At 42.5% G+C, this 27,905-nt stretch overlaps 1 protein-coding gene across 1 annotated transcript in view; it reads left to right on the top strand.

Annotated features, from left to right (window-relative positions):
• The window catches only part of SWAP70 (SWAP switching B-cell complex subunit 70), a gene marked incomplete at its 5' end in the record, with an annotated part of 76,412 nt that overhangs the window by 27,810 nt on the left and 20,697 nt on the right, over positions 1-27,905 (top strand). Inside the window, 2 exons of the mRNA XM_019519971.1 lie at positions 8,176-8,349; positions 24,004-24,231. Coding sequence (XP_019375516.1) covers positions 8,176-8,349; positions 24,004-24,231 — 402 coding nt within the window. The remainder of the gene's footprint in view (positions 1-8,175; positions 8,350-24,003; positions 24,232-27,905) is intronic.

Raw genomic sequence — 27,905 nt, 5'->3', positions numbered from 1 at the left:
TCTTAAAAGTGAAATGACAGAGTGTTATAAAATAGGTACAATAAGGGAGTCTTAGGGGTTTGAAAAGGGTGTATATGTGGATGCATGTGGGGGTGGGATGCATGGTTGAATCGTATGGGACTGTTGGATGTGTGTGTGGGTATGACGAGAGGGTGGAGTGTGGGAGGAGGTATAGGTATGTGTGGGATGTGTGTGGGTGGTGTGGGATGTGTGGTTGAGGTGTGGGGTGTGTTTATGGTGGGGGTCAGGGTTTGGGTGGATGTGTGTGGTTAGGGTGTGTGATGTGTGACACAGTGTTGGGTGTGTGTGTGGGTATGGTGGGGGTGGGGTATGGGTGGGTTGTGTGTGTGCATGTGGGTGGCTTCCCCCTGCCCACTCTTTGCAATGTGGCTGAGGCCAGCCCCCCTGTGGGTGAGGGGGGGGAATGGGGGCTCAGTGCTACCTGCCTGGCTCACAGTGCTGCAAAGGGCAGGAAAGCAGCTGCCACCAGGAGGCAGCAATGGTGGGGGGGGGGGTTGGGGCAGGGAGCTGAGCCTGGCACCTCTGGCCCTCTTGGTCTCTGTCTCACACCTGCCTGGTGGGGGATGCAGCCAAGCGTGTGCTGGGTTCTGCTGCTGTTGCTTTTCTCTCATGTGCCTGCCCGGGGGGCTGTACCATGTGCATGCTGACTCCTGCTGCTGCTCCTCCCCTCCTGCCTGTCCCATGCCTGCCCTGTGGGGCTTTGTGAGCAGCCAAGCTCCTTCATGCTCCCCCCCACTTGGCATGAGCAGGTCCAGAGTGAGCTGTAGCAGAGCCTACCCTGCTCCCCTCAGTGTTGCAGCTTCCCCTCCCTACCTTCTGCCTGGAGTGCTTCAGCAGGGACAGGAGGAGAAGGCGCCGTGGCAGGGACAGGAGGAGAAGTTGCTGGAGCCTGGGGGAGCCCAGCAGTTCCCTGGGCAGCAGCAACAGCAGCCCTGCATGGAAGTTGTGCCTGCTGGTGCCCTCTGGCGGGGGAGGCTGGGAGTGCAGCACGCTTTGTCCCGGACGGGAGTTGGCCCCATACAGAGTGCAGCAGGGGCATCCGCGAATGGGGCCAGATGCAATTAATTGGTGGGTGGGTGTCTGCCTGTGGGCTGGATCCAATCAGCTGGCAGGTTGCATGTGGCCTGTGGGCTGTATTTTGCCCACCCCTGGGTTAGTGGGTCATTGGGATATCTTGTCACTGTTCTTAGCGCACTGAATCCCTTCCAGAGTCCTATTGAAGTATTTGTGTACAACTCATCATCTCTTAAAGTGTAAGTAGTTGTTTGCTAATATTGGTGCATAATAAATCAGAATGGAATTTGTTCCTTATGATTAGCTGGTTTAACAGATACTGACTGGTGCCCTCATTAGCACCTGTCAAGCCAGCTGATGCTTACAAAGTATTAAATACCCTTCAGCGTTTCTTGGCTCAATGAGACTTAAAAGATCAATTGTTCTGTTTTACGGAATTTCCTTCTCTTTGGGCAGTGAGTACATGTAGAATAAGCAAAGCTTTTTGCTTTCATTCTTACTCCATAATTATGTAATACTTTAAAGTGGGCACTCTGAATTTTTAAAATAATAATTTATTTGTATAATTATGCAATTCTTATATAGCGAGTCAGAATGCTGTTTTGTGGTCAGCATTTTTGTAATATATTTTTTCTTCATTATAAATGTCAAAAATCATGCTCGACTGTGCCTTGATATGATTTGCAAAATAGACTGCCTATGAAAAGTTGCAAACAGTTAACTTCTGATAACTGCTGTGACTACCACTCTTCTTCAGGTCATGAATTAACCAGATTTCGCTGTGTTTTGTGGTTTTCCACATCCAGAACAGAAATAAGAAGTCAATAATCTCTGAATCCAGTAGGGTTTTCTTTTCTTTGGGTGCTTATTGTTCTGCTATAGTTTAACTGGGTAGTTTAATTCGGGAGATAAGAAAGTGACTTTTGTAAGTCATGGTTTTATTAAGAAAAATGCTTTTTAATTTTTTTATTGCGTATGTCAGTCTCTGAACAGACCTACAAATTTAATGTAATGTTTTCTATGCAGTAGCATAGAGAATTACAGTTGTTTCCAAGAGGAATGTGTATGTGGAATTGATTGCCTACGTTGTATAACAGGGTACAATCAGATTGTTAATATAAAGATGAGATTCCTTGAGATTCATCAGGTTTCAAGCAAGATGAGGATTCAGCGTGACGGAAAGGAAAGGCCAGAGCTTAAAATCTTTTATAATGTTTTAGATTCAAATCAAGTCAAGTCATAGTTAGTCATTTTAAGCTATTTTTAAAAATTCTCTTAAATTTAAAATTCTGAGATGGTATTTGGCTTTGTTTTTAATAATCAATTCACAGCCTTTCGCTTAAGACCAGTGTAGTTCTCTCTTCTTGGCATAGTGTTGCATTGAAATGCCGTTACCTCCTCTAACATAGGCTGCATAATTAACTGCATGTTCTAAATGGCATCAACATATCCCAGCTATGTTCTGTGTAGCTGGCATGTGGGGGGTCCTACATTCACTTCAATATCTATAAAGCTGTGTAAATAACTTTAACTTTTAACATGCATGAAGTTTTAAATCTCTTCTTATAAGCTTTGCTAATGTCATAAAAAACAAGCTTGTGTGCATTTGGCTTTGAGTTTGTAGTCATTTTAGGAAGCTATTCTACAACCGTCCTGAATGAGGCTTAATGACATTTATATTTATCTTGTGTAAATACCTCCTAAGTGTAACTTGAGAACCTACTTAACTGTCTTTAAGTTTAGGAAATGTAAGCTAGATGCCTTACAGATTTATAAGGATTTATTCAGAAGGCTAAAATATGATTACAGTAATAGCTTGTTTATTTCCTTGCCACCTGGAGTGAAGCTTTTGCCAAATGTGCAGTCCAAAGTAAAGCAGCCAAGATTTCCATGATGTGAGTCGAGCTGTAGAAACAGTTCATTTTCAGTGTGGGGACTTGCAGTTTTTCCTCTGCGGTTGTATGTGAAGAATGTATGCATCACAGAGCATTATAGCATTATCCATACAATATTTTCAAGAAGGTTCTTGAGTATTTTATTGGATCTTTGCTAACAGCGAACAATTTAGCTTCACTTTTCACTTTTGATTCCAACATTCTTGTTTTTGGGTGGACGTTATATAGCTCAGAAATGCATCAGTTTTCATGAGCAATAGCTTCATCAGATGCTTAATCGGTTCTTATGCATCTTATTGAATTAGTCTGTAAGGTGCAGCTGTACCCTGCCTTCTGCCTGACTTCAGACTAACATTATTAATTATCTTCTTCGGGACATTTCATCCCTTTTTAGGGTTTCCTCTGATTAAACAATTGTCTTAACTTTAAGGAAAAAAATTCTAGCGTTAATCCAGATTACTTGACTTGGTTTCCCTTTTCTTCCCCCAACTGTACACCAACATAATGTTGGCAAACTTACTTACTTTAGGCTTCAGTCCAGCAGTGAGCTCTGCATGGAGTTTATTGTGTGATTAGGGTAGGGGTGAACAATTATTTTTGCCCACAGGCCAGATAGGCAGCTCTGGGAGCTGCCGTGGGCTGGGCATCACCCCTTCCCTTCCTGCCCCCCTCACAATAGCCTAGACCCCATGCACCACTGCCAATAGCACACAGCCCCCAGTCTGCCCTGCCTTCATAGGCACCCTGGGCGGTGGTGGCGGCTTCTTCCTACTGCCACTGGCCCTAGCCCCCCAGTACTGGCGGGGACCCATGCACACAGCCCTGACCCCAGCCTGCCCACGCCCACTCTGGACTCAGTCCAGCAGAGTGGACCAGCTCCGGGCAGCAACAGCGGTGCAGAGGAGTGGCAGGGCAGCCCATGTGCTGGCTTTGGGCGGCTGCAGCAAGAAGCACCTGGCAACAGGAGGGAGAGCGGCGCTTTTCCCCTGTGGTGAGCAGCAGCTTCTGCCTGCCCACCAATGCTGCTGCTGCTTCTCCTCATCATGGGCAGGCGAGTCCAGAGCAGGCACAGGGCTGGTTGGGGCTGTGTGCGTGGGTTCCAGCTGGTCTGCTTTGGGCAGAGTCCAGAGTGGGTGCAGAGCGGGCTGGGCTTGGGTCTGTGCATGTGGGTCCTTGCCAGTACCAGAGGGCTGGGGCCAGTGGCGGTGGCAGCCGGAAGGAGCTGCCACTTCCTGGACTACCTAGAAAGGCAATCCAAGTGCGGTGCTGCCCTAGCCCCACTGTGTGCCCAGGGGGTGGCACAGATGGTGCCTAGGCCAGGCTGCACAAAGTCCCTGTGGCCCACGGGCCATATTTTGCCCACCGCTGGATTAGAGTGTTCAACTTTTGTCCAGTAAGGATTTTGACTAAATTGGGACTTCAGTGGAATTTCGACTCTCAAACTATAACCCTGAAAACCCTTGTTCAGTTCTTTCCAAACCCTGGGGAGGGCTCAGCTTCGTAGGTGCCTTTGTTTTTTCTCATCTAAAAGTGCCTCAGACACCCAAAGTTTTGTTTCTGTGTACGTGCAGAAGCACCTCTGCTCTCTGGTTGTAGCAAAGCTCAGCCAGACTCCAGAAGTGAGGCATTCCTCTGCCCGTCTCCCTAGTGAGTGTTCTCAGAGCATGCTTACTCCACTGGTTTTTGCTCAAAGTGCAGTGGCAGCTGGTGCCACCCAATTTTGTGTACAGTAGTGCAGTGTGTGGAACATGCTATTATGATGTGGGAGACCTCCAGTTCAGTGCCATCTGCCTGAAAGGAGTTATACCCTCATCCCCCATCTTCCTTGAGGGTGTTCATAGATTTCATGGACATTAGGGCTGGAAGAGACCTCGGGATTATTGAGTCCAGCCCCCTGCCCCAAGGGCAGGAAGTCAGCTAGGGTCAAAGGATCCCAGCAAGATAAGCATCCAAATGTTTCTTAAAGGAGTCCGGAGTAGGTGCTTGCACTACCTCTGCAGGGAACCTGTTCCAGGCCTTGGGGGCTCGGAAAGTAAAGAAGTTTTCCCTTATGTTCAGCCTAAAACAATCATGGAGGAGTTTGTGACCGTTGGTTCTTGTCATCCCCTGGGGCTGTCTGGTGTACAGACATTCTCCCATCCTGATGCACACCCCTGATGTATTTATAGCCTGCCACCAGGTCACCCCTGAGCCTGTGCTTCTCTAGGCTGAAGAGTCTCATGACTCCCAGCCTCCCTTCATAAGGCCTGTTCTCCTGTCCTCTGTTCATGCGCGTGGCTCTCCTCTGGACTCTCTTGAGCTTCTCCACATCCTTCCTGGATTGTGGAGCCCAGAATTGGATGCAGTACTCCAGTTGTGGCTTCACCAAGGCCGAGTACAGTGGGAGGATGACATCCTGAGATTTACTTGAGAAGCATCTATGTTGTAAGTATTTAGATAGTCTGAGGTGAAGCACTCCCATTTCTCATGGTAAAACTGTTCCACTTCATCAAGCCTATTGCTGTTGAGATGTGGACCTAAAATAGCTGAAAAGAATTCAGGCTTCATTGGTTTGCTGATGGGGAGGAAAAACAGACATGGCTTTGTGATGATGGCCCTCACTTGGGAGCAGAAAGACCTGAGTTTCAATTCCTGCTCTCATGAGTGTTTAATTTAAAATATTCCTTGGTCAATGTGCTGTCTGTTGTGTGCATCAGCGTGGGATTCCTGACTCTCCCTGTGGAGGTAGAGGTGGCCTGGGCACCTTTCTTGGGGTTGTAGATCCTGCTCCAGGGTCAGGCATGCTACGGGGAAGAATTGTAGTGCTCAGTGCTCGAGGGCCATGCTCTCTTCTAGGATCTAACCCTGAATAATTATTTTTTTTGGAAACAAACAGGATATAGAAGAGCTCACCAATTGACCAGCTGGAAACATTTTCTTCCTAATCTACTTGTATCTGTCAGTTTACCCTGTGGGAAGGCTAGGTCTTCCCCCGCTCCCCCCCCTCCCCCCCATACTGCTGCTTGTTTTTGTTTGCATTTTACTTGCAGCAAAATAAACCGTAAGATGCTATTGAAAATAAAAGCAATAAAAAACCAACCTGTTAAGTACAAGTCTTGACATGCGCTCCAACATACCTGGGAACCTTTTTAATGGGCCATACTGTCCTGATACAGTGTTTTTGATTGTTTAGCGAAGGGATCTCTCTCTTTACAATATTACAGGAACTGCAGTATCTCACTGTTTATTTAAAGAATCTAGTTGAAAAAAGGAAGCTTTGTTGCAAGGTAGTGGCAAATGCCACTGATGGTATCTCAGTTACTCAGGAGATGTGCATTGTGTGAGAAATACACTTTTGTGTTACAGTTTATTCCTTTTTTTTTGTTTTTAAATAATGCTTTGAAGCAAGCCAGGGATTTTATGGAAAGTAGAATAAGACAAGGGCCTGCCACTAAATCTTTCTGGTTAAAATAGATGAAAAGAAAAAGATGTGCAACGGAGGGTAATAACAAATGGACAAACAAAGCAATTGCAATAATATTAAAGGCGTCTTGTTACATTGTGATGTTTGGGGCTTCTTTTTAGAGCCTTATTTCTAAACAGTTTTACTCTGATACTCTCCCTCCCCAGCATCATATCCTTACTTTGTACTGGCAGTCAGATGTTTGAAAGAAAATACAAGTGGTTCAGGCTATAACCTTCCTTCATGGTTTTCTTCAGCCCTGGAAATCTTAGTACATATATGTATACTACTTAGCATGGGCTTGGGAATTTTTTTTTTTGTCCCTGGAAATTTTGTTTTTGTCCATACTTTTAGCCAGTTAAGTTGCTCCTTGGGCTAACCTTTGTCTGTCTTCTGTTTACCCTCAATGTAAGGGGGCAGCAACCTTTTGCTGGCATGGGCTGCCCTTTGTGACCCAGGCCCCATGTCGTGGGCTGCAAGTCCCTGCCCCCTGGAGTGGCCAGCTGCCTGCACCTATCCCATTTTTTCTGCACCAATGGTAAGCACAGATGCTATAGAGCAGCAGACTCCACAGTACAGGGGAGTGCTATTGGGGAAGGAATGGATGGCATGGTGCAGTTCTGTGCCATCATTCCCTGTGCCATATCAGACTTTTTCACTTGATGGATCCAGCCCCCATGAGCCTTAGGTTTCCAACCCCTGCTTTACCATGCTAGACCTCTTTGCAGATTAAACTTTGTGCAATAAAAGTAAGTTACACAGTTTACTGGTGATACCTACCAGATGATGGGCAATTGAAAATGTATTTTGTGCCCAGTCCCAAGGCAACTCTGGGATTACATTTTTCAAGGGGTAAAAGGACCTCTTATTCATGCTTTTTAAAAACGAGAGAGAACCCATTATAATGGAAAATGCATGTTCAACTTTGCTGCTGGCAAAGAAACAGTGTGTCAGAACTGTAGGGCAATCAGTGGTGGAATTGGCTTGGATCCAACAAAAATGATTTCATAGGCATTATTTCATAGACATTAGGGCTGGAAGGGACCTCGGAAGATCATTGAGTCCAGTCCCCGAAATAATGCATAAAAATGATTGTAACGTGGGGAATAGAAGACTTTAACTTCTGTAGGTTATTTACAAATTATGGAATTGGATGTTGAAGGTGGTAAAAGTTTATGAAGAAGAAACTGAATGGAAATATTAAATCAGATAAAGAATAAATTTCAGTGAGTTTGGGTGGGGGAAGAATTGCATGACTTTTAAGAAAAAAAGTGAGTGCATGCTTATTACATAAGCATTACATTTTATCGTATGATAATATATTTATTTACTTTATATCTTTTACAGTTACTCTTCCCAATTTGTTTTCTTAGTGTGAGGTGTGTGCATTTTTAATATAATGGCATTTGGACTAATTTTGTTCATCCATCTGGGGAACTTGTTACAACACAGGGAGAACTGGAGTTGAGAAATTTAAGGTGATAGATATCTAAATTGACCACTGGACTAAACATGGAATATGGTGGGGTTTCTTTCATGAAATATTTTAAAATCAGGACTTGATGTATTTTTAAAATGTGCTCTAATTCAGACAGAAATTATGGGTTTGCTCTAGCTTTTACTGCATGAAAATCTATGGCCTTCAAAGCCAGAGATCAGACTAGATAATTATAGTGGCCTGTAAGAATTCAACTTTTCTGTGCACATTTGTTTCTTGATTAAAATAGTTTCAATTCTGCTTATCTATCTGTACAACGTATGCTATTTCATGTCAGTTAACTTTTTTTCTTTCTTCCTATTTAGGTTCAAGGAAACTTTGACAAAGTTGAGTTCAACAGGATGTGCTGGACTTTGTGTGCCAGAAAGAACACTGCTAAAAGTCCTTTAGTTATTAGTGAGGATGAGGCATTTAAAGTGTGGGTTATCTTCAATTTTTTATCTGAGGACAAATATCCATTAATCATTGTGCCTGAAGAGGTAAGATACAACCATTTAAAGTACTTAATAATATTAGTTTCTTCAGAGTTCCAGTTAACCTATGTTGCTGATATTTGCTGCTCTCTAAATACTTTGGAAGAAGTAGTAAGGTCTCTTGAATTGGATACTTTTTTTCCTCTTCTGACAATTGACCTTTTTCTGAAATGAGCCATGATGAGTTGTATGTTTATGATTGTATACGCCTGTTGTAATAATAGTTTACATTGTATGGAAATATGGTGAGGCAGAAATGCTGCCTGCTCCCTAGCAAACAAGGGTTTTCCTTTAGCTCGGCTTCATTTTGCACACATGCTGAGGAAAAGGGTGATAAAAGTGGTCATGTGATGGACAGAGAGGAATGATGAATTTTAGAAAGTTGGCCTTAAAATACAGAGCTTCTAGGACTGGACTGAGCCCCCAGTTGTGAAGCTAATTTTTTCCTCTACCTACTTTGACTCTTTCATTTTCATTTTCTTCTTGCAAGCCTGACCCACCCACTAACCTCACTCATTTTTTTTCTACCACTTAGCAAAGTGTGATCCTGTGTGAGTGTGGTACTAAACCACGTGTAAGTAGTGGGTACAGTGGTTAAGTTGAATCCTTTGCAGTATATCTTAGGGTGGGAACAGCTTCTTCCTCTTACTCCTCTGTTGTCACAATCTGGAAGATCAGCCTTTACTTGCCTGCAGCCATTCTGCTGGAATAAAGGTTTGAAGATTTGCATTAACTTCTTCCTATTGACTGGAAGAAAAAAATTACTGTTTATTACAGTGGCTGATCACTATGAAGTGATGAACTGAGGTCTGAATGAAGTACCAGAGGTGATCTGCTTGTCATTTAAGAATGTGAATAACCCGAGGCAGAGTTCAACTAATTATAAGTGTTCTGCACCAGTTTAAACCTCAAACACTGTAGACTTAATTATGGAGAAGAGGACAAACCAAACTGTAACCATAATGTGACAACAATAGTAGGGGCTTTGTACTGCAGGTCATGAAGGTCTTAAGCACTGATTTAGCAAATTCTCCAAATGGTGAAGGAGTCATTGTTCAGGTTCCACCACATCATAAGAGGGTCAGGAAGTAGTTCTTTCTCTCCCTTTCCCCCCATCATTCCCCACTCAGCCTAATACTACTGATAAATTTTAAACTTGCACAGAAAATTTGTACATTGTCATTGAACATATAGTTATTTTTCAACACAGTCTCCTCCATCAGGGGAGTTTTTTCTACTGGTGAACAATGGCATGTATCCTAGCATTGTAAAAGTCCTTGTCCTTGCTGTGCAGTTACTGTCACATGGCCTCCATCACTTTCTCTATCCTGAAAAAGTCACCTTCACATTACCTCATTTATCCTCTGGGCTCTACAGAGGCTAGGGCAGCACAGTCCATCCAAATAATGAAACTGTCTCTATAGCACACAAGCTGATGTATGGCCAGGCAGAAACAGCATCTCTGTCATGTCTGAGTCAGGACAGGCTCTTTGCACATCATGTTTCAGTTCCTTCAGGGCCTTGGCATAAACTTCTGAGTTTGCTGTGGCTTCATTAGGCAAGAAGTAAAGAAAAGCACCTTCCATGTCTGTGGTTTACTTGATAAAAATTAGACTCGATACTTGCTGGCTGACTCTTGTACAGTGTCAAGGTACAAGCCCTTGTTCACTAGTAGAAAAAAGCCATTGTCAGAAGGAGACTATGTTGTCCAGCAAATGAAGTACAAATTTTCTGTGCCAAGTTTCATATTTTTTTACAATGATGTTTGGCTGTGGATAAAATCAGGTGGTGTTACTTGGCCTGATCCTTCTAATTAAAAAAACAGCTTCAAATAGATAGCATGGTAAAACAGTGAAATGAATGCTCCTTATTGTCTGACAAAGGTTTAAAGAAAATTTGGTCAAGAAAGGTGTTTTTAATCCCCAAAAATACAGATACTTATTGATTATCTCCTCTCTCTCATCCTTTTGAGGGTAGTAATGTGTTTTACTCTGTTGTAACTTTGACACCTTTCTCAGTGGCTTGAGATGCGAATTGGATCCCCTGTTTTCTACACCAGTTTAAATTCAGCAAATTGAAAGAGAGCAAAAAGTGCTGTATTTCAGAGAACATAGAAACATTGATAATGGCCTTTTGGTGCAACATGGGAGAGTCATTAATATTCTGTCTGGATAAGTGACTTCTTACTGGCATTGAAATATGTTTCTCAGGTTTGCTTTACATGTATTATTTACCTTTACCCAGCAAAAATGTTGCTATGCTGGGACTTGGTGGTGTTGGAGACACCACCTCCCCCTATCCAGTATCTTTTCTCAGGGTTTGGGGATGTGACTGTGACTGTCCTTTAAGCCAAGGAATATTTCCCGTGATGGAATCAGTGTTGACTTGAGTCACTGGATACTTTCACCTCTTCCAGAAGATGGTGTGGGCTAGTATTGAATTATAGCACTTCAGAGCTAGACTTCAATTCCTTACCTACTACTTAATTGATTTCTCCTTTAAACAACCTGGATGCCCTGAGAATAAGTATTTGAATCTTATCTGATAGAAAGGAAGGTAGCTTTGCACATTATAGACTAACTAAATTAGAGATTCATGAGCTTTCATAAGCAGTGGCTTATTTCATCTGATGTTGTGAAGGGACTGCAGGAAGCAAAGTTTCTAATAGAAAGCAGTAACTAAAATATAAAGGGTAAGGAAGGGGGAGTTAAAAGAGGGGGCACTGCTGAGAGAGGCAAGGTAGGTAAGGTTAGAGAAAAAAATGTTAATCCATTGAGAGACATGGAAGTTTCGAAAAGCTAACCCAGGTAATGGCTTAAGAATCCATAGTCTTGGTTTAAACATACTTAACATAGTTCAGTCTTGTGTGTAGATGATTCCGTGTTCTGCAGTTTCCCATGCCATCCTCAAGGTTTGAGAGCTGTCAGTTGTAAGATGTTGTTTTTCTCTTTCCTCCCAAACCAAGTGCTGCTATAAACAGCTTTGATGTCTGGCCACACAAGGAATATTGTGGTTATCCAGGATGAATCATCAGCTCCAAGGTTAAAATGCAGACTGCATACTCCATATTTTGGGGTCTGTTTCATAGATGTCAATTCATTTCATTTCCACTATTATGTGTGCTTCAGTTCGGTAAAAGTGCAGCATAGGAGCCAATATCTAGGGTAATGCTGTATGTGTTTTTATGAAAGGGTACTACTGTTCTAATTAGTGAGCCACTATAATGTTCCAGCCAGGAAACATTCCCCCACACCTCCTCTGTTTTGAGGTTTTTATTAGTGTATAAGTAATATCATAGCACATAGTTAACTGCAGGTTCCATCTCTGAATCCTTTGTGTGGCCTAGGGCCCTTCTCTCCACTCCTTCCCATCTTGCTGTCATCATCATTTCATAAATAAATCTGTTGTGGATTCATTCTGATTCCTCTTGATTAGGAAGCTAATCTCCTTAACATTCCTGTAGTTGGCACCCCACATTTTAGATTGACTAATGCAGGGGTTGGCAATGTTGGCTCCGTGGCTGGTGGCATCTGCCCAGAGCCTGGGCTGGCTGTGGCGTGCTGAGCAAAATTGTTTGGCATTTTTCTTACATTCATTCTTGTATTGGTACCTTCACATGAGGCACTGTTGTCAAACAAAACTTCAATTTGGGAGCTACCACTCATTTTAAAATTTATTGACATTCAGAAAGCCTTTGACAGTGTGGACAGAGGATCTCTGTAAACTGAAATCTGTGGATTCCTTGTATACTTATCTAGGTCTTCCAAAACTCTTCTTAAGATGCCAGATGTTCCTGGTTGGTGATCACAGCATGAACAATCAGTCTGGTGTTACTCTTGGGGCTAGACTCTCCTCTTTGTTTGTAGCCGTTAACTTTGCCATGAAACAGACTTCTGGCAGGAAACTGGAATTCCCTGGGTAGACAGAGAGCTTGAAGATCTGGAATTCAGCTATGTTCTTCTTGAATACATTGATAAATTAAATTTTGGCAGAAGACCAATAGCTTAATTAGAACTGTTTGCAGTTGGGGGTTATTATCAATAAGTTAAAAACAAAGGTTACAAAAGTTGGTATGATTTCAGATTACTTTATTATTCTAAGATAAGTACCCTTGACTACTGTTGATGAGTGTGCTTGCTTTTGTAACTCTGATGACTGAGTATGCTATAAAATGCCTTAAGGTAACTGTTTAAGGTGAGTGCTGCTTATTGGAGACTCAGCCTGATATGGAAATTTCAGCACCAGCAGTATTGGCACTAAGCTTCAGTAGCAACATACCAAGCATACTCCAGTATGGATTGGAGTGGTATATGTCAGAAGGAAGAGGAAGATCAAGGAAACTGCTCTTCACATTCAGTAAGAGAACTACAATCTAATAATGGATTATGCAGAGAAGGCTTAAGTATTTAATGTCTTTTCTTCTTCAGTCTTTACAAATAAGATCAACTACCAGATGGCAGGAAGAAGATAAACAGTTTAGAGCAGAGAAAGTACAGGTTTGGGATTACTTGCGAGAAGCTGGATGTTTTTAGGTCATCTGGGCAGATGAGGTGCATTGGAGAGTACTCAGAAGAACTGGCCAAAGCAACTGCAGAGCCACTGGCTATTCTCTCTGAGAATTTGTGGAGGTTGGGTGAGGTTCCAGGCAACTGGAGAGGGTAAAAAATAGTGTCCATTTTTAGGAAGGGAATTATAGACCAGTCAGTCTGGCCTTGTTAGCTGAAAAGGTTATGGAGCACATTATCAAGGACCTTATTTCTAAGCATCTAGAGCAGGGGTTTTCAACCTTTTTGAGTCAGTGTACCCCTGGCAGCCAGTCAAGAAGGCAGGAGTCCTCCAGCAGCCAGACGAGCGGGGGGTGGTCCCCAGCGGCCAATCGGCAGGCATGCCAGTGGCACAGCAGCAGATCTGCTGGTGGCACAGCGGCGGCAGAAGTAGTGGCGGCAGCAGCGCCGGCTGCCAAGTACCCCCTGAGGCCATCCCAAGTACCCCCAGAGGTACACATACCCCCGTTTGAAAACCCCTGATCTAGAGGACCGCAAGCTGAACAGGAGTGGCAAACAGATTTTTCAAGAGCAAGTTGTGCTGACCATCCTGATTTCCTTATACAGCTAAGTGGTGGGCTCTGTGGATGGGGGAGAGCAATGGATGGGTTATACCTCAATTTTAACAAGGTTTTTGACACTGTCTCTCATGACATTTTCATTTAAGCTAAGGAAACGTAGTCTAGATAAATCATTGTATTCAGCAGTGTTCTGCTGTCCAACTGGTAGGAGGTATGGGGTGGAGTTCCCCAGGGTTTTGTCCTGAATGTTTACTATTTTTATTAATGATTTGGAGAATGAGGTTAAGTGCACACTTAGCAAATATGCAGATGACACAAGCTGGGGAGAGTTGCAGACACTTGGGAGGGTAGAGCTAGATTTCAGAATGAACCTGATAAACTTGTTAAATTGTTTGAAATCAGCTGAATTAAATACAATAAGAACAAATGCAAATCTCTCCTCTTGGGATACAACAATCTCATGCACAAATAGAGACTGGGGAGCGACTAGCTAGGTTGTAGTATCTCAGAAGAGCACCTGGGGCTTATAAGGAACCCTAACCTGAATATGAGCCAGCAATGTGCTTTTGCAGCAAAATGAGTCAATAGCATCACTGAACTATATTAAAATGAGTGTTGCTTGCCAGTCAAGGTAAGTGATTCTCCCACTTTATTCAGCAGTGGTAAGACCCTGGTGGTAAGACCCTTTTTCTAAAACTGCAAAGTTTCAAGAAGTTAAATGTATAAAGGATATCAAACAACAAGAATGCACTTTTACAGAAAACAGTGATTAAATCGAGGCTTCCAGACCAGTGATTTAAATCACGATTTAAATTGTTTTGATTTAAATCAAATCCACCCTACTAGTCAGGATCAGATCCTGGTTTCAAGCCTGAACATTGTTTCCAGTGTAGCGCAGAAAGCACATTAGCATCTTACTGAGTTATTGTGTTGCCTGAAAGGGGCAGGCCTAATCAGAATAGAAGTAGTGACAAACTGGGTCATGTCATTCTATGTGCATGTTATAATTATCCAAGCTGGAGAGTCCAGGGCTCTGGATTAGTGCAGTAATTATCTGGAAACAGCTTGGCCTTCTGTTCTGATGAGAAAACTCTGAAAATGATAATAGTGATGCATGCATGTTTTTTATTTTCTCCGCTTGCTTGTTCCAGAGTTGGGTACCCACAACTCTCTAGCTCTTGCAAGCAGGCTCCTACCTTCCTGGTACTTGGAGAAAGAAGGTAGTGGAGAAAATTGTAGGCTTAAGCAATACATTACTTTAATCTATGGCCCCATTTTGAGTCTTATTTTCAGCTCCCTTATCTGCAACTGAGCTTCATCACTGTTTAACCAAAACCCGTTTCTGTTTTAAAAAGGGTTTCTAAACACTTCCCCCTTCTTGTTTCTACACGTGGCCCCAGGGATGATTTATCATTTAAAAATCATTGGTGTGCGGTTAGTAAACAGCCATATGCTTGGGTCACCTTTAATGATGAAACATTTAGAGTTGTGCAATCCTTGTGACTCAGTATAGGATACATTCATGTCATATTTAAAGACTTTAAAAATAAGTCAGAAATAAATTCTCTGTTTTCTCAATTGTTCCCATCTTTCTGTTTAGAACAAAATTCTCTTAAGTTTTTCTGCTGTTTTTAAACTACAGTGTTCCCAAACCTATCTAATTTAAGACCAAATGTGTCAGGTTTGTGTCCAGTGGTTCTGAGCCTTTTTTTAAACTTAAGGCACATCTCAGAAAATGCCAGTTCTTACCTTTTCACTTATTTTTGACTACAGACAGATAACACCAGTTCTCCTATTGCAGTGAACTCAGAGTAGGTCAGAATGTTTTTGACACTATGGATTCCTATTTGAAATCTCTGGGTTTATCTTGTAACTCATGTATAGGTGTTTGCACACCTAATAATACTAATGTTGCATAGCACTCTGCAGCACCGTTAAAAAGATCTCATAGTACCCCAGGGTGCTGCACTCTCCTGGTTGAGAATCGCTATTCTAGACCCATGTTTTGTGTTCAAATGGCATGATAGTGTCAAGGCTGGTTATGAAGTACAGGATGTGAAATAGCTCAATAGTGGTTCTAAGGAGAAATGTTCTACAAGAAACCATTTTTTTGGATCTGACCTGACAACGTGATGGTCATTATCTTGACTGACACCCTTGGGATTGAATTTGGGATGTTCAGAAGTTAAAAGCAAAGTTTAATATAATTTCAGCGAAAAAGAAAAGGTCTGCTGTCTGGGGTGGTAAGTCTTGCATCCTTTACAAGGTGCCAGGGCAGGGTGGAATGAGAGGCCTGCAGCCTATAGATTTCTTGGACGTTAGTACTGGAAGGGATCCCGCAATATGCTCATTAGTGGATCACATTAGGTTTTTTTGCTTGGTGAAAAGAATACGGATAAGTGGACTGTTCTGGTTTAACACAGAATTGTAGAATCAGAGAAAATTAGGGTTGGAAGAGACCTCAGAAGGTCATTCAGTCCAGCCCTCTGCTCAAGGCAGGACCATCCCCAACTAGATCATCCCACCCAAGGCTTTGTCTCGCTGGGTCTTAAAAACCTCCAAGGATGGAGATTCCACAACCTCTCTGGGTAACCTGTTCCAGTGTTTTACTACCCTCCTAGTGAGAGCTTTTCCTAATATCTAACCTAAACTTCCCTTGTAACTTGAGGCCATTGCTTCTTGTTCTGTCATCTGCCACTACTGAGAACAGTCTAGCTCCAAACTCTTTGGAATGCCCCTGTCAGGTAGTTGAAGGCTGCTATTAAATCCCCTCTCAGTCTTCACTTCTCCAGACTAAATAAGCCCTTTTCCCTCAGCCTGTCCTCATAAGTCATGTGCCCTAGCCCCATAACCATTTTCATTGCCCTCCTTTGGGCTCTCTCTCCAATTTGTCCACATTTTTTCTGTAGACAAATTGGAGAGAGTCCAGCATGTGTCTGTGTATTTGATTTGCACCTTTACTACTTGTAGTGCTGGCTAAATTTCCTAAGTTATTAATAGCTTAATTCTGAAGAGGGTAATGAATGATGATTTCATGATAAAAGCTTTGTACACCCATTGACACAATCTTTCTCTATGCACTAGTTTCATGGGTGTGTGTCTGTGTGCGGGGGGGGGCTTAGTGTAAGAGTGAGGTATTGTAGTCATGATCATCCAGAAATTATGCAAAAAGCAAAGGTTTTTTAGGATTATGTCTTTCATTTGACCAACTGTTGTAGCTGGGATAGAGTTAGATAAGCTTTTGAATGCAAGATGTTTTTCCTCAGGTACATATTAATGGGGAGGAAGAAAAAACATTTTCTTTATGAATACTTGCATATAAATTTACAAGATTGTGCAGGAGGTTTATAATGGCACATAGTGCTTTTTAACTTGACCTGTTGGATATTTTGATGTGATAACATCAGCCTAGTGCAGCTGACTGATCTTACATGTTGTTATAAAGTCTAAACTAACTTTGTACAAAATGATGGAGGTCAAAGTCCACCAGATATATATTGGGGGTCCATTGTAAATATGGTTTATAAGTGGTGGGCCGAAAGAATAGCTGTGAATGTTTGGAGCAGAGGAGCCCTGTGGTTTGCATAGTACAGGGGTGGGCAATTATTTTGGGCGGAGGGCCACTTACTGAGTTTTGGCAAGCCATTGAGGGCCGCATGATAGGCAGCCAGGGGCAGATAAATATTAATTTTCTAAATTTTTAAGGGCCCCATGGGCCAGATAGAATGGTCTGGTGGGCTGCATCCAGCCCCCAGGCCTCATTTTGCCCACCCCGGCATAGTAGCTAACTTGTTTAGGTCTTTTATCTTTACAAACAGATCTTTTCATCCAGTAAAGGGTTGCAAAAGGCTATATAAACATTAAAACAATATTTTACATTCAATATGATAGTATTGATTGAAACCAGTTGACTAACTAATAATGAAAGAAAGCCATCAAAATGTGAACATAGAGCAGTGATTCTCCACCAGCGTCCCAGAGCAGTCAGAGGTGCCACAAAATCCTTTGAAAGGTGCTGTGACATTTGAAGAGATAAGCCAGGTGTGAGGAGATAAGGATAGGATCAGGCTTTCCCCTGCCTGACTGATCCTCCACGCATACCATACTGCCTGGCCCCTCTGCAACGAGGCAAGTATGAAATAGGGTGCTGCTCAATTCATAAAAATTATGAAGAAGTGTCTCAAGTCTAATGAGGGGTACCTTGAGTCTAAAAAGGTTGAGAACCACTGATATAGAGTCTCTCCATTGAAAGAAGGTACTAAATGGGCTTTTTACCTAGTATTAAATACGAGACTTTTAATAGTCATAAGTTCATTTTATGGCTCGTGTTGAAATTTCACCCACTTAAGGTAACTGAAGTCTTCAGTTCCCTTAAGTGGGAGGTTTTCACGTGGTTTGTAAAACATTAATCCTTCTTTTAAACCCCAAGGCTCTTACCAAGTAAATTTTACAGCCTTCTCACAAAGTGAATAACTTGCAGTCAAAATAGCAGCAAACATTGCATCATACTTGCTTCTCAACCCTTTCAACGTATTAACCATAGGGACATTAAACCAGTTGACTTAATTGGTGAGTTATTTTGCTATGTTGACATGTCTCCCCTTGTAGAGGAAGGGAAAAGAACTGCTTCCAGAATAATAAAAAGTTCTTTTTGAGCATGTAAGTGTATGATTTGTCTCAGGTTTATACTCCCACTTGACCAATTTAAATCTGTTCATTAGATTGATCACCCATTGTTTTATGATGATGTTTTCTCCAGTCCTCACTGCTGTAATGCATTGTATTTCTTTGGTTAGCAACATGCATGCTATATACATGTAAAAGCACAACATATCTATTGCAATAGAAGGCAGGGCATTGTGGCATCTTATAGGCCAGGGCGGGCAATTATTTTGGGCAAAGGGCCACTTACTGAGTTTTGGCAAGCCATCGAGGGCCGCATTATAGGCAGCTGGGGCAGATGAATATTAATTTTCTAAACTTTTTAGGGGCCCCGTGGGCCGGATAGAATGGCCCGGTGGGCCACATCCAGCCCCTGTTCCGTGTTTTGCCCACCCCATTATAGGCTAACTCAGAGAGGCATGAGCTTTTGTAGGACACAGCCAACTTTCTTAGATGATCTGAATGGACCTAAACCCATTCATAATACCGGAGGAGATAGGCTGGAGCCTACCGAAGTTCATAGTCTCTTTTCAGACCCCAGTTGTGCAAGTAAACATGGTTTTGAATATATACTTGAAGGGATGTTTGGTGAATGGAAGGTAGAGTATTTGAAGAGCTGGTCTCCTTCAGGTGCAAATCTGTTTCCGTCATTTAATCACACATTACTCAGCTCTTATTGGACTAATGAATGTAACTTCTGTTGTTTAATGTGCTAATATGATTTGACAGTTTTTCAGTATTCCTTTTCACAGCCAACTGCTCTGATGTAAATTTGATTGAAAAACTGTTTAAATGCAAGTTCTAGGCCTTCAGTTTCTCCTGAGAGAACTGCTGGTCTCTTAGGAGAAACTGTGAGTGTACAGGCTTTTTCTCCCAGACGAAAAATGGTCACTGTAGGAGAAAAATAACTTGGGCACAGCCAGGGTTAAATCACTTTCAGAAGAGTTTCTCCCAGGAGAGCAAATATCTATACATACTGGGTGCATCTATACATGGAATTAGTGCTATATGGGTTTACTCCATAATAATGTATGGCACAGTAGACCTGTCCTGGGCAGGTGTCTACACATGTGGCCATTTGGGAGCGAATTTGCTCCTCAGGACACTAGCCTGCTCCTGGCCTCCTCTGGGCTGGCATCAGCCCCATAAAGCAGCCAGGGGAAGCTGGCTCAGTGGCTGAGTGGGCAGTGCCCATGATGCCCACGTCTTTCACAATTCCTCCCTGCCAGCCCTGGTGGGGAGTGGGCGCTTTATGCCAGCTGGATGAGGTGATGGCCCTGCTCCTCCTCACTGGGGAACTTGCTTACCTATCCACTCCTCCCTTGGCTTATGTGGCTCGACACAGGCCAGCTAGAGCCCCACCAGGCATACTTCAGCAGTGCCTGGGCTTGACCCATGCACTGGTGGAGTAGTGGACCTTCAGGTCAGTAGTGGACCTCCAGGCTGCAGTGAAGGCTCCAGCAGGCCGTCTGCGCTAGAATACATGTCATGGCTCTGGTCAGGGTCCTGGGGCATGAGGATGTGGTCCAGTTGCCACGTAAAGGGCATGGACCTGCAGGCAGCCCCTGATTGGTGGTTGGGGTCAGTGATACTGATCCACTGTGCCCTCAGGGCCTTGACCTTTATGTGGCACCAGTGTGCCTGTGCTCCTGCATGTGGCCCAACAGGCCTTCATGGATGGGGCCGTTGGAGTGCCTGCTTTGAAGGAAATGGCTCAGAAATTTGGCTGCACCCCACAGTGCCATGAGGTCTGCCATTTCCTCCTAGGACCAGTTCTGCCTCTGGGAGGTGGTGTTTGGCATCAGGGACAATGCCAGTGTGGCTCCCGCAGAGGCTGTGTGCAACACTCTGGGTGTTGCTGGGCCCAGGCAGGTGCCCAGTGCAAGGGTACAGCACGGGCATGCAGGCAGGTGGTGGGGCTGCGCTGGAGGACAATGCCGGGGTCCAGGCAGGCTGAGTGCCTGGCCTGGGGCCACTGCTGTGGGATCTGGAGGCCAGAGGCTGGCTGCAGGTGGCACAGGGCCTCAGGGTCACTGCAGCTTTTTAAGGGGCAGGCTGGGGCAGGCAAAGAGGCATTCCATCCCTGTGGCTAGAGAAGCTCCTAACCCCACGACCCTGGGACTAAAGGATGGTCCCCTGGTGGTGGGGCTGACTGGGAGCAAATTTGCTCCTGGTTGGTGTCTACACATGCTCTACTGTGCAGTAACTAAAGTGCAGTTAATTTGCTACCTCCACTTGCAAGTAGCAAATTAACTGCGCAGTAGACTAATTTACTCACAGTAAGCATCTGCATGTGTAGATGGTGGTGCTTTACCACGCAGTCAGTTAGCCTACTGTGCTGTAAAGTGTTTTGTGTAGATGCACCCACTGACAGCACAGGCTGACCATGGGCCATCTGAGTTAGCCAGTCAAGGCTGCCCGGTTGCACTTATGTTATGTTGTCAGGCAGAATAAGGGAGCCTGAAGAGCATACTGAGATATGTGCACAGGGCTCCCCCCTGCTCTTCACTCTTCAGGGCCACAGCATGCAAAATGTCTGTACTCGTGGCTTTGGGTAAGTTTTTCTACCATGAGAACAAACCTGAGAAAATTCTCCCATATCACTTGATTATATGTACTCAGCCCTAGTCTCTCTAAACCTAATCCTATGAAATGATTAACATGGGATTTGAAGGTGCTGTATACCGCAGGTCCTTTAAAAGTTCTCAAAAAATCTGTGAACAGTAATTCCAGTGAGAAGTTCAAAATATTTAAATTGCTGTCTTGTAGTTTGGCAGTTGAGGTTGCACATCACAAAATAAATGTAAGAGCTGCATGTTCACTTAAATTAGTGCTTTCTCCTTTGGTTATTTTAACTTCCCGTGTAGTTAAGAGAATATATAGTTTGTGGCCAAAGGCATCCTGTTTAGGGGGACTGTGCTGATGGGAGAAATGTATTTTAAATTTAGAAAAAGAGACTGACCTTCAAACTTTTCTTGGGGAAAGCATAGGCTGTTTTTATATCCAGTGTTGATTTCTGTTCACTAATCACAAAAATGTAACACTGGATGTAACCTCAAGATGAGTCCATACCCCTGCAGTGTGTCAGGAGGATGTATACCTAGTCCATTTGAAACAGATGTCTGACCACGCTGAATCATGAATCAAGTAACTTCAGGCCTTGGAATACTTGCTTCTAAACACTGTAGTTTATGCATACTGTGAGCTAATGTTCGTTTGTTGTTTTTTGTGAAACTTGCCTGGAAATAGGAAGTAAGCTGCTTCCTGCATTTGATTGCATACTGAGGATTTATGGAATCTGGGGTTGGTAAAATTTAGTCACACATGGATTATGTCTTAACATGACGAGGGGCTGGAAGATGAAAAGCAGCTACATTTATGTTGAGGATTTATTTTTAGGTGTTCTATAATACACACACATTTGCACAACTTGTTAAATAAGGAATTTTTCAACATCCAGTAAGTGGCTGTAGTTGGATAGCTTTACATGAAGTGCTAAGAGTTAAGAAGTTAGTTATTATCTGAGTCCTTCAGTTTAAATGAGCTTAAAACAAATGATTCAGAGGCATGAATCTCTGAAATGCAAGAATCTTAACATCTTATTCCTCTGCACGTGTGTTCCTTGGACTTACTGCTGACTGCTGTGGGTGGTGCTAGTGAAAATGGCAGGATTACTTACTATAGGAATCTCTGGGGATGGTATTAGATGTGTACAACTGGGTTGTTAACCCATCTATCTCTAAAGTACAGTTACTGTCCTGAGATTAATACACTACTCTCTCAGTGATAAACATTATGCTCTGGATTAGCCAGACAGGAATAGTGCTCCTGATAAGGGCCTCTTTTAGCTCTCAGTGTAGCTCACGTATTTTCACATCCCTGCAGTTTCTGTGCACATGCTTCTATGCAGGTTTTTAAAATAAAAATTATACTGGCCTCTTTTTAAAGGCACCTCCTGTGCTAATGTGTCTTTGCTTGCAATAATCTTTGAGGAAAAGATTTTACAGGGATACAAATTTAGCTAGCAAACATACAAACGGGGAACTTTTTAATACACCAGAAGGATTACAATTAACTTCTTCATTTTAACTTTAGTATTAAGGCACATAAAGCTTAAACTGTTTAATAACTAACCTCAAGCTTCTAAAAATATCAGTAAAAGTCCCCTAAGTATAAAGTTGATTGTAAGCGCAGTAGCTGGGTTCTCTGTCTGAGGTATATATTTTGCTACAGACTGTCTAATGCATTACTTTGCTTTGCAGTACGTGTGAGAGTAAAGCGGATGCGTCTGTGCATCAAGGAGAATGAGAAAAGAAGTATTAGCCACAGGGTTAGCATGCACAGTGTGGTTAATGTCAGGTGCTTGAGGCCTTGCAGACTGAATACATAGAGGAGCTTTTCCTAATCTCTTTCTTCCCAAATTTCTGATGAGGGATTGTGTTGTGTTACTCAAAAGCCTACCGGGCCACTACCTTGTGCAAAAGAACCACAAAGTTGTTCAACACAAATGCTGAAAGGCTAGGCTGCCTTGTGGAGACATCTCATCTGTCCTCCCATTTTACCGTTTCCCCTAATCTGTGGAAAAAATGGCTCCCTGTTTCCCAGCAGCACTAGGGTAGGGACATTATACAGTATCACTGACTGGTAAGATGTGGATTTCAAAAGTGTCTACATTATCCAAAAACTAGTTTGCTTCCAACAGATTTACCTGACCCTCCATCACACCGACACCAGGCCTGAAAACTGTTAGCATTTTCAGACAAAGAACGAATCTGAAGGCCATCTAGTCAGATGTGGTGTGTCAGTGCCCACTCCCAGGTCTTTTCTTCTGCCTCCAACTCTCTCCACCACTGCAGCATGCAAAGAAAATCAGTGATCACTGAACCACTGTTGGGCTAGCTTTTGTGGGATGGCTAACCCATTTTGGGTCATGGTGTGGTGCTGAGATGAAGGAGCTGTTGGTTGACTTTGGCTCTTTCTGTCAAAGGTCTGAGAACCTAGTTTGCTATGGCAGCTAGGAACTGGCAGGCCATGGTACACTGCAGTGATCTTGCTCCCTTGGCAGCCATGCAGATGCTCTGTGTTTTTTCAGCTTTGCACGCGGTTGGTTGTTGAGGGCTGGAGTAGGATAATGTAGGGTGGGCAAGCAGGCACATGCCTCAAGCACTGCCTAAGGGCAGGGGTGCTAGAAAGATAGGGTCGGTGGGGGTACTGCTTGCCTTGCCGCCCAAATCTGTGACACAGGCTGCTGGCACAGGCAGTGTGTGAAAGATCCCGAGGCATTCTGGGAATTGTAGTTTTGTGGAGCAACAGTGGAGTTTGCTGTTGCTGAGGGAAGGAAGAACTGACCCTTTTTTTGCTAATGAATTCAAATTCAGCGTGTTTGGACATGGGCTTCAGTGAGCAAAAAAAGGGGGCGGGGGTGGAGAAATTTTACTTCAGCAGCAGCAGCAAACTCCACTGCCTGTCTAGAGTCCTAGAATGCCTCACAGTGCGTGGGACTGTCTTGCTCTTTGCTTGTCCCTGTTTCTAGACCTGCAATTGAGAAGGTACAAGGTCGGGGAGAAGGGTGAGAGATGCATGTCCCATTTTTTCCATGCTGAACTTTTAGGGAACAGACATGCAGAGGTCTTGTGCATTGCATTGATGGGTGGTTGGAATGCAGAGTGAGCTGTGGTTTCCTTTAAGTCCTTCTCTGCTGTCTGAATATGGGTCCACTGAGTTGCAGGGATTTTGAGCATTTCTTCCGCTCCTGAAGGTGACAGGAACCTTCAATCTTTGACATCTGAGGCCTTTTTTTTCATTTAGGTGCCTAAATATGGACTAAAGAACCTAATTAGGGACCAGAACTTGAATGTTTTGGATTAAAGTTTTGACGCATTTGAGTACATTTTTCTTGTTTAACTGTGCATTTCTGCTTGCATGTCTTACAGATTGAATACTTGCTTAAAAAACTCACTGAAGCAATGGGGGCAGGTTGGCAGCAAGAGCAGTTTGACCATTACAAGATCAGTCTCAACACCAGTCAAGAAGGTCTTTCTGTATGGGAACTGATTGATCTTATTGGAAGTGGACAGTTCAGCAAAGGGATGGACAAACAGACAGTATCAATGGCAATTAACGAGGTCTTTAATGAGCTTATATTAGACGTATTGAAACAGGTGAGAACTGCATAAATGTGTGAAAATGGAATAAATGTGTTACTGGATGAAGAGATCATTTAAAACTTGTATAACAGTTTCTTTGAAGAAGTCCAAACACTCGTCAGCTTTCACGGGTTTTTAAATGTGACTTTTTATTTTTTCAAGTAACTTCTTTATGAAAGCAAAACTGCAAATATTAAAAGATCTGTTCATTCCTTATAGTACTGTGAGGTATTAGTCTTTGGAAAATAGTACTTAAGAACCTAAGGAAAACTGGCCTTTGCATTTCTGACTTAAAATACAAACTTCTTTTTTATTGGTATTAATAATTCACTAGCTAAGAGAATATCTACAAAAAAAGTTGTTAGTAATTTTTTAAAGCTTTTATGAAAATATTAACATTTAATCTGCAGCTGCTTTGTAGAATAAAAGTTCTGTACCTGGTAGATGTTTTTATGATGCTAGAGCTGTCCACTGGGTCTAAATATGTAAGGCTAAACTGGTATAAAAACTATGCATAAGCAAGCCTGCACACTGTCTACATCTGCATAATAAATCGTAGGTTTAGTAATTTATTAAACTGAAGTTGGTCAGAAAATAATAGATCTGTCTTGATATTCACAAGATATTTCTGTCAGTCTTCTGTATCTCCTTTCCTCCCCCAGTTGGAAGGATTGCCATTTTACTATTTTATCATTCGGCCCCAAAATATTTCTGAAGGTCCAAGAAGGGCTTTAAAGAACTACGTTTCTTTCATAGGAAAAAGATGTTCCTTAAAACCCTAAATCAAGCGTGTGTTTGATGCTCTTTTCAGGCAGTGTGCCTCCACCTATCTAAAGTTGTAATTCATGCTCACAAGTACCATATGGAGGAATATCTGTCATCTTTGATTTCTTCATAAGGAGAAAAAAGGCTTTCTTGGCAGGCTTTCTAGATCCATTCAGAAGCCATCAGAAAGTCTTGGCACCAAACAGTGCTTTCAACAATGCAAATCATCTGTTCTACTTAACTCTTGATCAGCTGAATTTTGTCCTCAACCATTCTGCTGATACTGTTAAAATACAATAATTGGTATTGGGTCAGTTCATCATCTGGGATTTGAAAGGAAATCGAGGGGTGGGGAGGGAGGAGGAAACGTGTTGTTTTAAAACATTTTCAGTTTTGACACCATACAGTCTCTGATATAATGTGTGGCATCCTATCTTGACTGTCTTCTTTCTTTCCTCTCTGGTGACTGTGCCTTTGTTCAGGAATATTTCACTACTTTTCAGAAACAGTTTTCTGTTACAAGTTGGCCCCTATTCCTCACTCAAGCCCATCATACTCACCATTGGCATAGGTGCAGGCACTGGTAAAATCTCAGGTACCTTAATTTCTAAGTCAGAGGTATCTCTTTAAAATGCCTATGGAAGAGGAAGAAATCACAGGGAAGAATTTTTTTTAATAGAAAGGGGAGACTGTGTGAAAGTGAGTTTTATCTAAGTATACCCACTGAACATACAAATTCATTTGAATACAATGGGCTGTATTCCAGCTTTGGGCACAGCCCTGGGCAAGGGAGTTTTGCAAAGAAAATGGGGTTTGACAGTCTGTCTTAGACATACCTTGGTCTACGCAGTTAGCATCTGGATATCTCAAACCCCAAGTTATCCTGACTCCTTTTCAGGATGATAATTTCAAACTATTAATAAATGATGTGCCACTTCCTGACATGAGTTTACTCCACCCTTTTATTGTACATTATTCTGGACACTCCAGAATTTGCAATAAAGATATGCAGTGCACAAAATTTAAATTTGTGACTTTATTTCTCTGAAAATAAGATAATAATACTTCATACATTGGTTATTATTACCCCCAAAAGCTTTTCCTTTAGCGGTTATTAGAGGGGCTGTTAGGAACGTACAAGAAGCTGATTTGCAGAAATCCTAACAATAATCTGTTTTTTGTATTTTTACTTTGTAAAAATTACTAACTACATTTGTGAGCAGGAAATTGCCTGCCTGCTTAAGGATAGATTGTGCAAATTATGCTACACATCTGAGATTCTTTTTTGCGCTCCTGCGTGGCTACCCAGATCTTGGAGACTGGGTATTCAGGCATGAACAAAGTTTATTTACTCGCTCCCTCCATGAAGCAAGTGAGTGGGGAGGCCAGGGAATGGACAGGGCCTTGGCTCCAGTTTATTCCTTGTTGTCTGGAGGAGTGGAGCATGCATGGGGTAATAGCCCTTCTTGTCTGATAGACAGTAGGTTGCCTGGGAGAAAGGAAGGAGACAAATGAAGTTTAGGGAGGTGCCCTTTAGTTACAGTCCCTCTCAAACCTGCTCCTGAAGAGGTGCATCTTATCCTTGCTCAAGGGCAGTACCCAGAGTGGAAATATAGCCCCTTGTATTTGAATGAACTTGTATATTCAGTGAATACATTTTCCCAGTCTCTTCTTTCTATTAAGAAACAAACTCCTCTCTGTGACTTCTTCCTCTTTTGGACTGATCCTAAAAAGGCAACTTTGAATTACAAATCAGACTACCATGCTCCTTCGCCAACTGTATGATGGTACTTTGTCTACAGCTGGTTTAACTGCTGGACTCTGAGTCTGTCAGTTTTCCTTGTTGCTGTGTGAGAGAGCCACACAAGCAGGGCAGGAAAAAAAAAGAAATATGAGACTAATTGCAAAACCAGCATAGCAGCAGGGGCTGGTGTAACTTGGACACTGATAGAACTTAAACTCATCTTTTGAAACTGACTAGTGTTCATGTTGATGCCCCTTCTTAAAAGCCAATAAAATCAAATGTTTGGTAGACCATTAAGCTATTTATCTTTCAACATGCACATCCTTTCCTGTGGAACATCTTCTCAAATAGCTTTTACTACACTGGATAAAGAACAACAGGTGCGTGGCTTCTAGTATGGTAATTCATAGTGCAACAGTTAATATTGACCTACTTACATTTTTAATCATCAGACTTCAGAGGTATACCTAGTTGAGAGGAATGGCACTTTGTAACCAAATCCTTAAACTTGGCACTAACTTGGACTAAATGTGGTTTATTTTGGGGATCTAATAGGAAGTCAGAAGGAGTGGAATTCTCAAAGGCACATTAAAGCTGCATAATTGTTGGCTGGCTGCTGCTGAAACTGCATGTTTGCCATGGTTTCAGCTAACAGAGAGCTCTCAGTTTGTCTCTCCTATTTGCTAACTGCTGGTGGTCGTGGTTCTTAAAATAGTCGGCATTTGTAATTATACATAAACATGTTGTATATTTGTTATGCCTTTGTGGAGCTTAAGAAAGGGTGCTAATTTTTCTTAGGTAAATAAATCTGTGTGACTTCTTTAATATTTCCTTTGTGTGAAATACAAGCATGTAAGTGCTTGCATTTCACATACAATTCTCCATGTGAAATATAAGAAGGTTCTGGTAAACTTTCTTGCCCCAGGGAAAAGAAAAGGGTGTGACCTTGAACTAATTCTGCTTCAAAAGAAAACTGCAGTATTTTTCTTTCTCACTGTTATATCCATTTTCCACATAAAATAGAGAGGCATTAAGTATAGTGCTTTTGTTTTTCCCTGGCTGCTCCTTTTACCAAGAAACATTTGGGAAATTGAATCCACTTTCAAGTATAGTTAATCAGTTACCTGATATTCCAAGTACTTTTAGATGATTTTTCCAACTAAGATCCCCATATTACATC

This window comes from Gavialis gangeticus, unplaced genomic scaffold, assembly GCF_001723915.1.
Source record: "Gavialis gangeticus isolate Ggan-Ray unplaced genomic scaffold, GavGan_comp1, whole genome shotgun sequence".
Classification (NCBI taxonomy): domain Eukaryota; kingdom Metazoa; phylum Chordata; order Crocodylia; family Gavialidae; genus Gavialis; species Gavialis gangeticus.
This window is presented reverse-complemented; position numbering and strand designations above follow the sequence as displayed.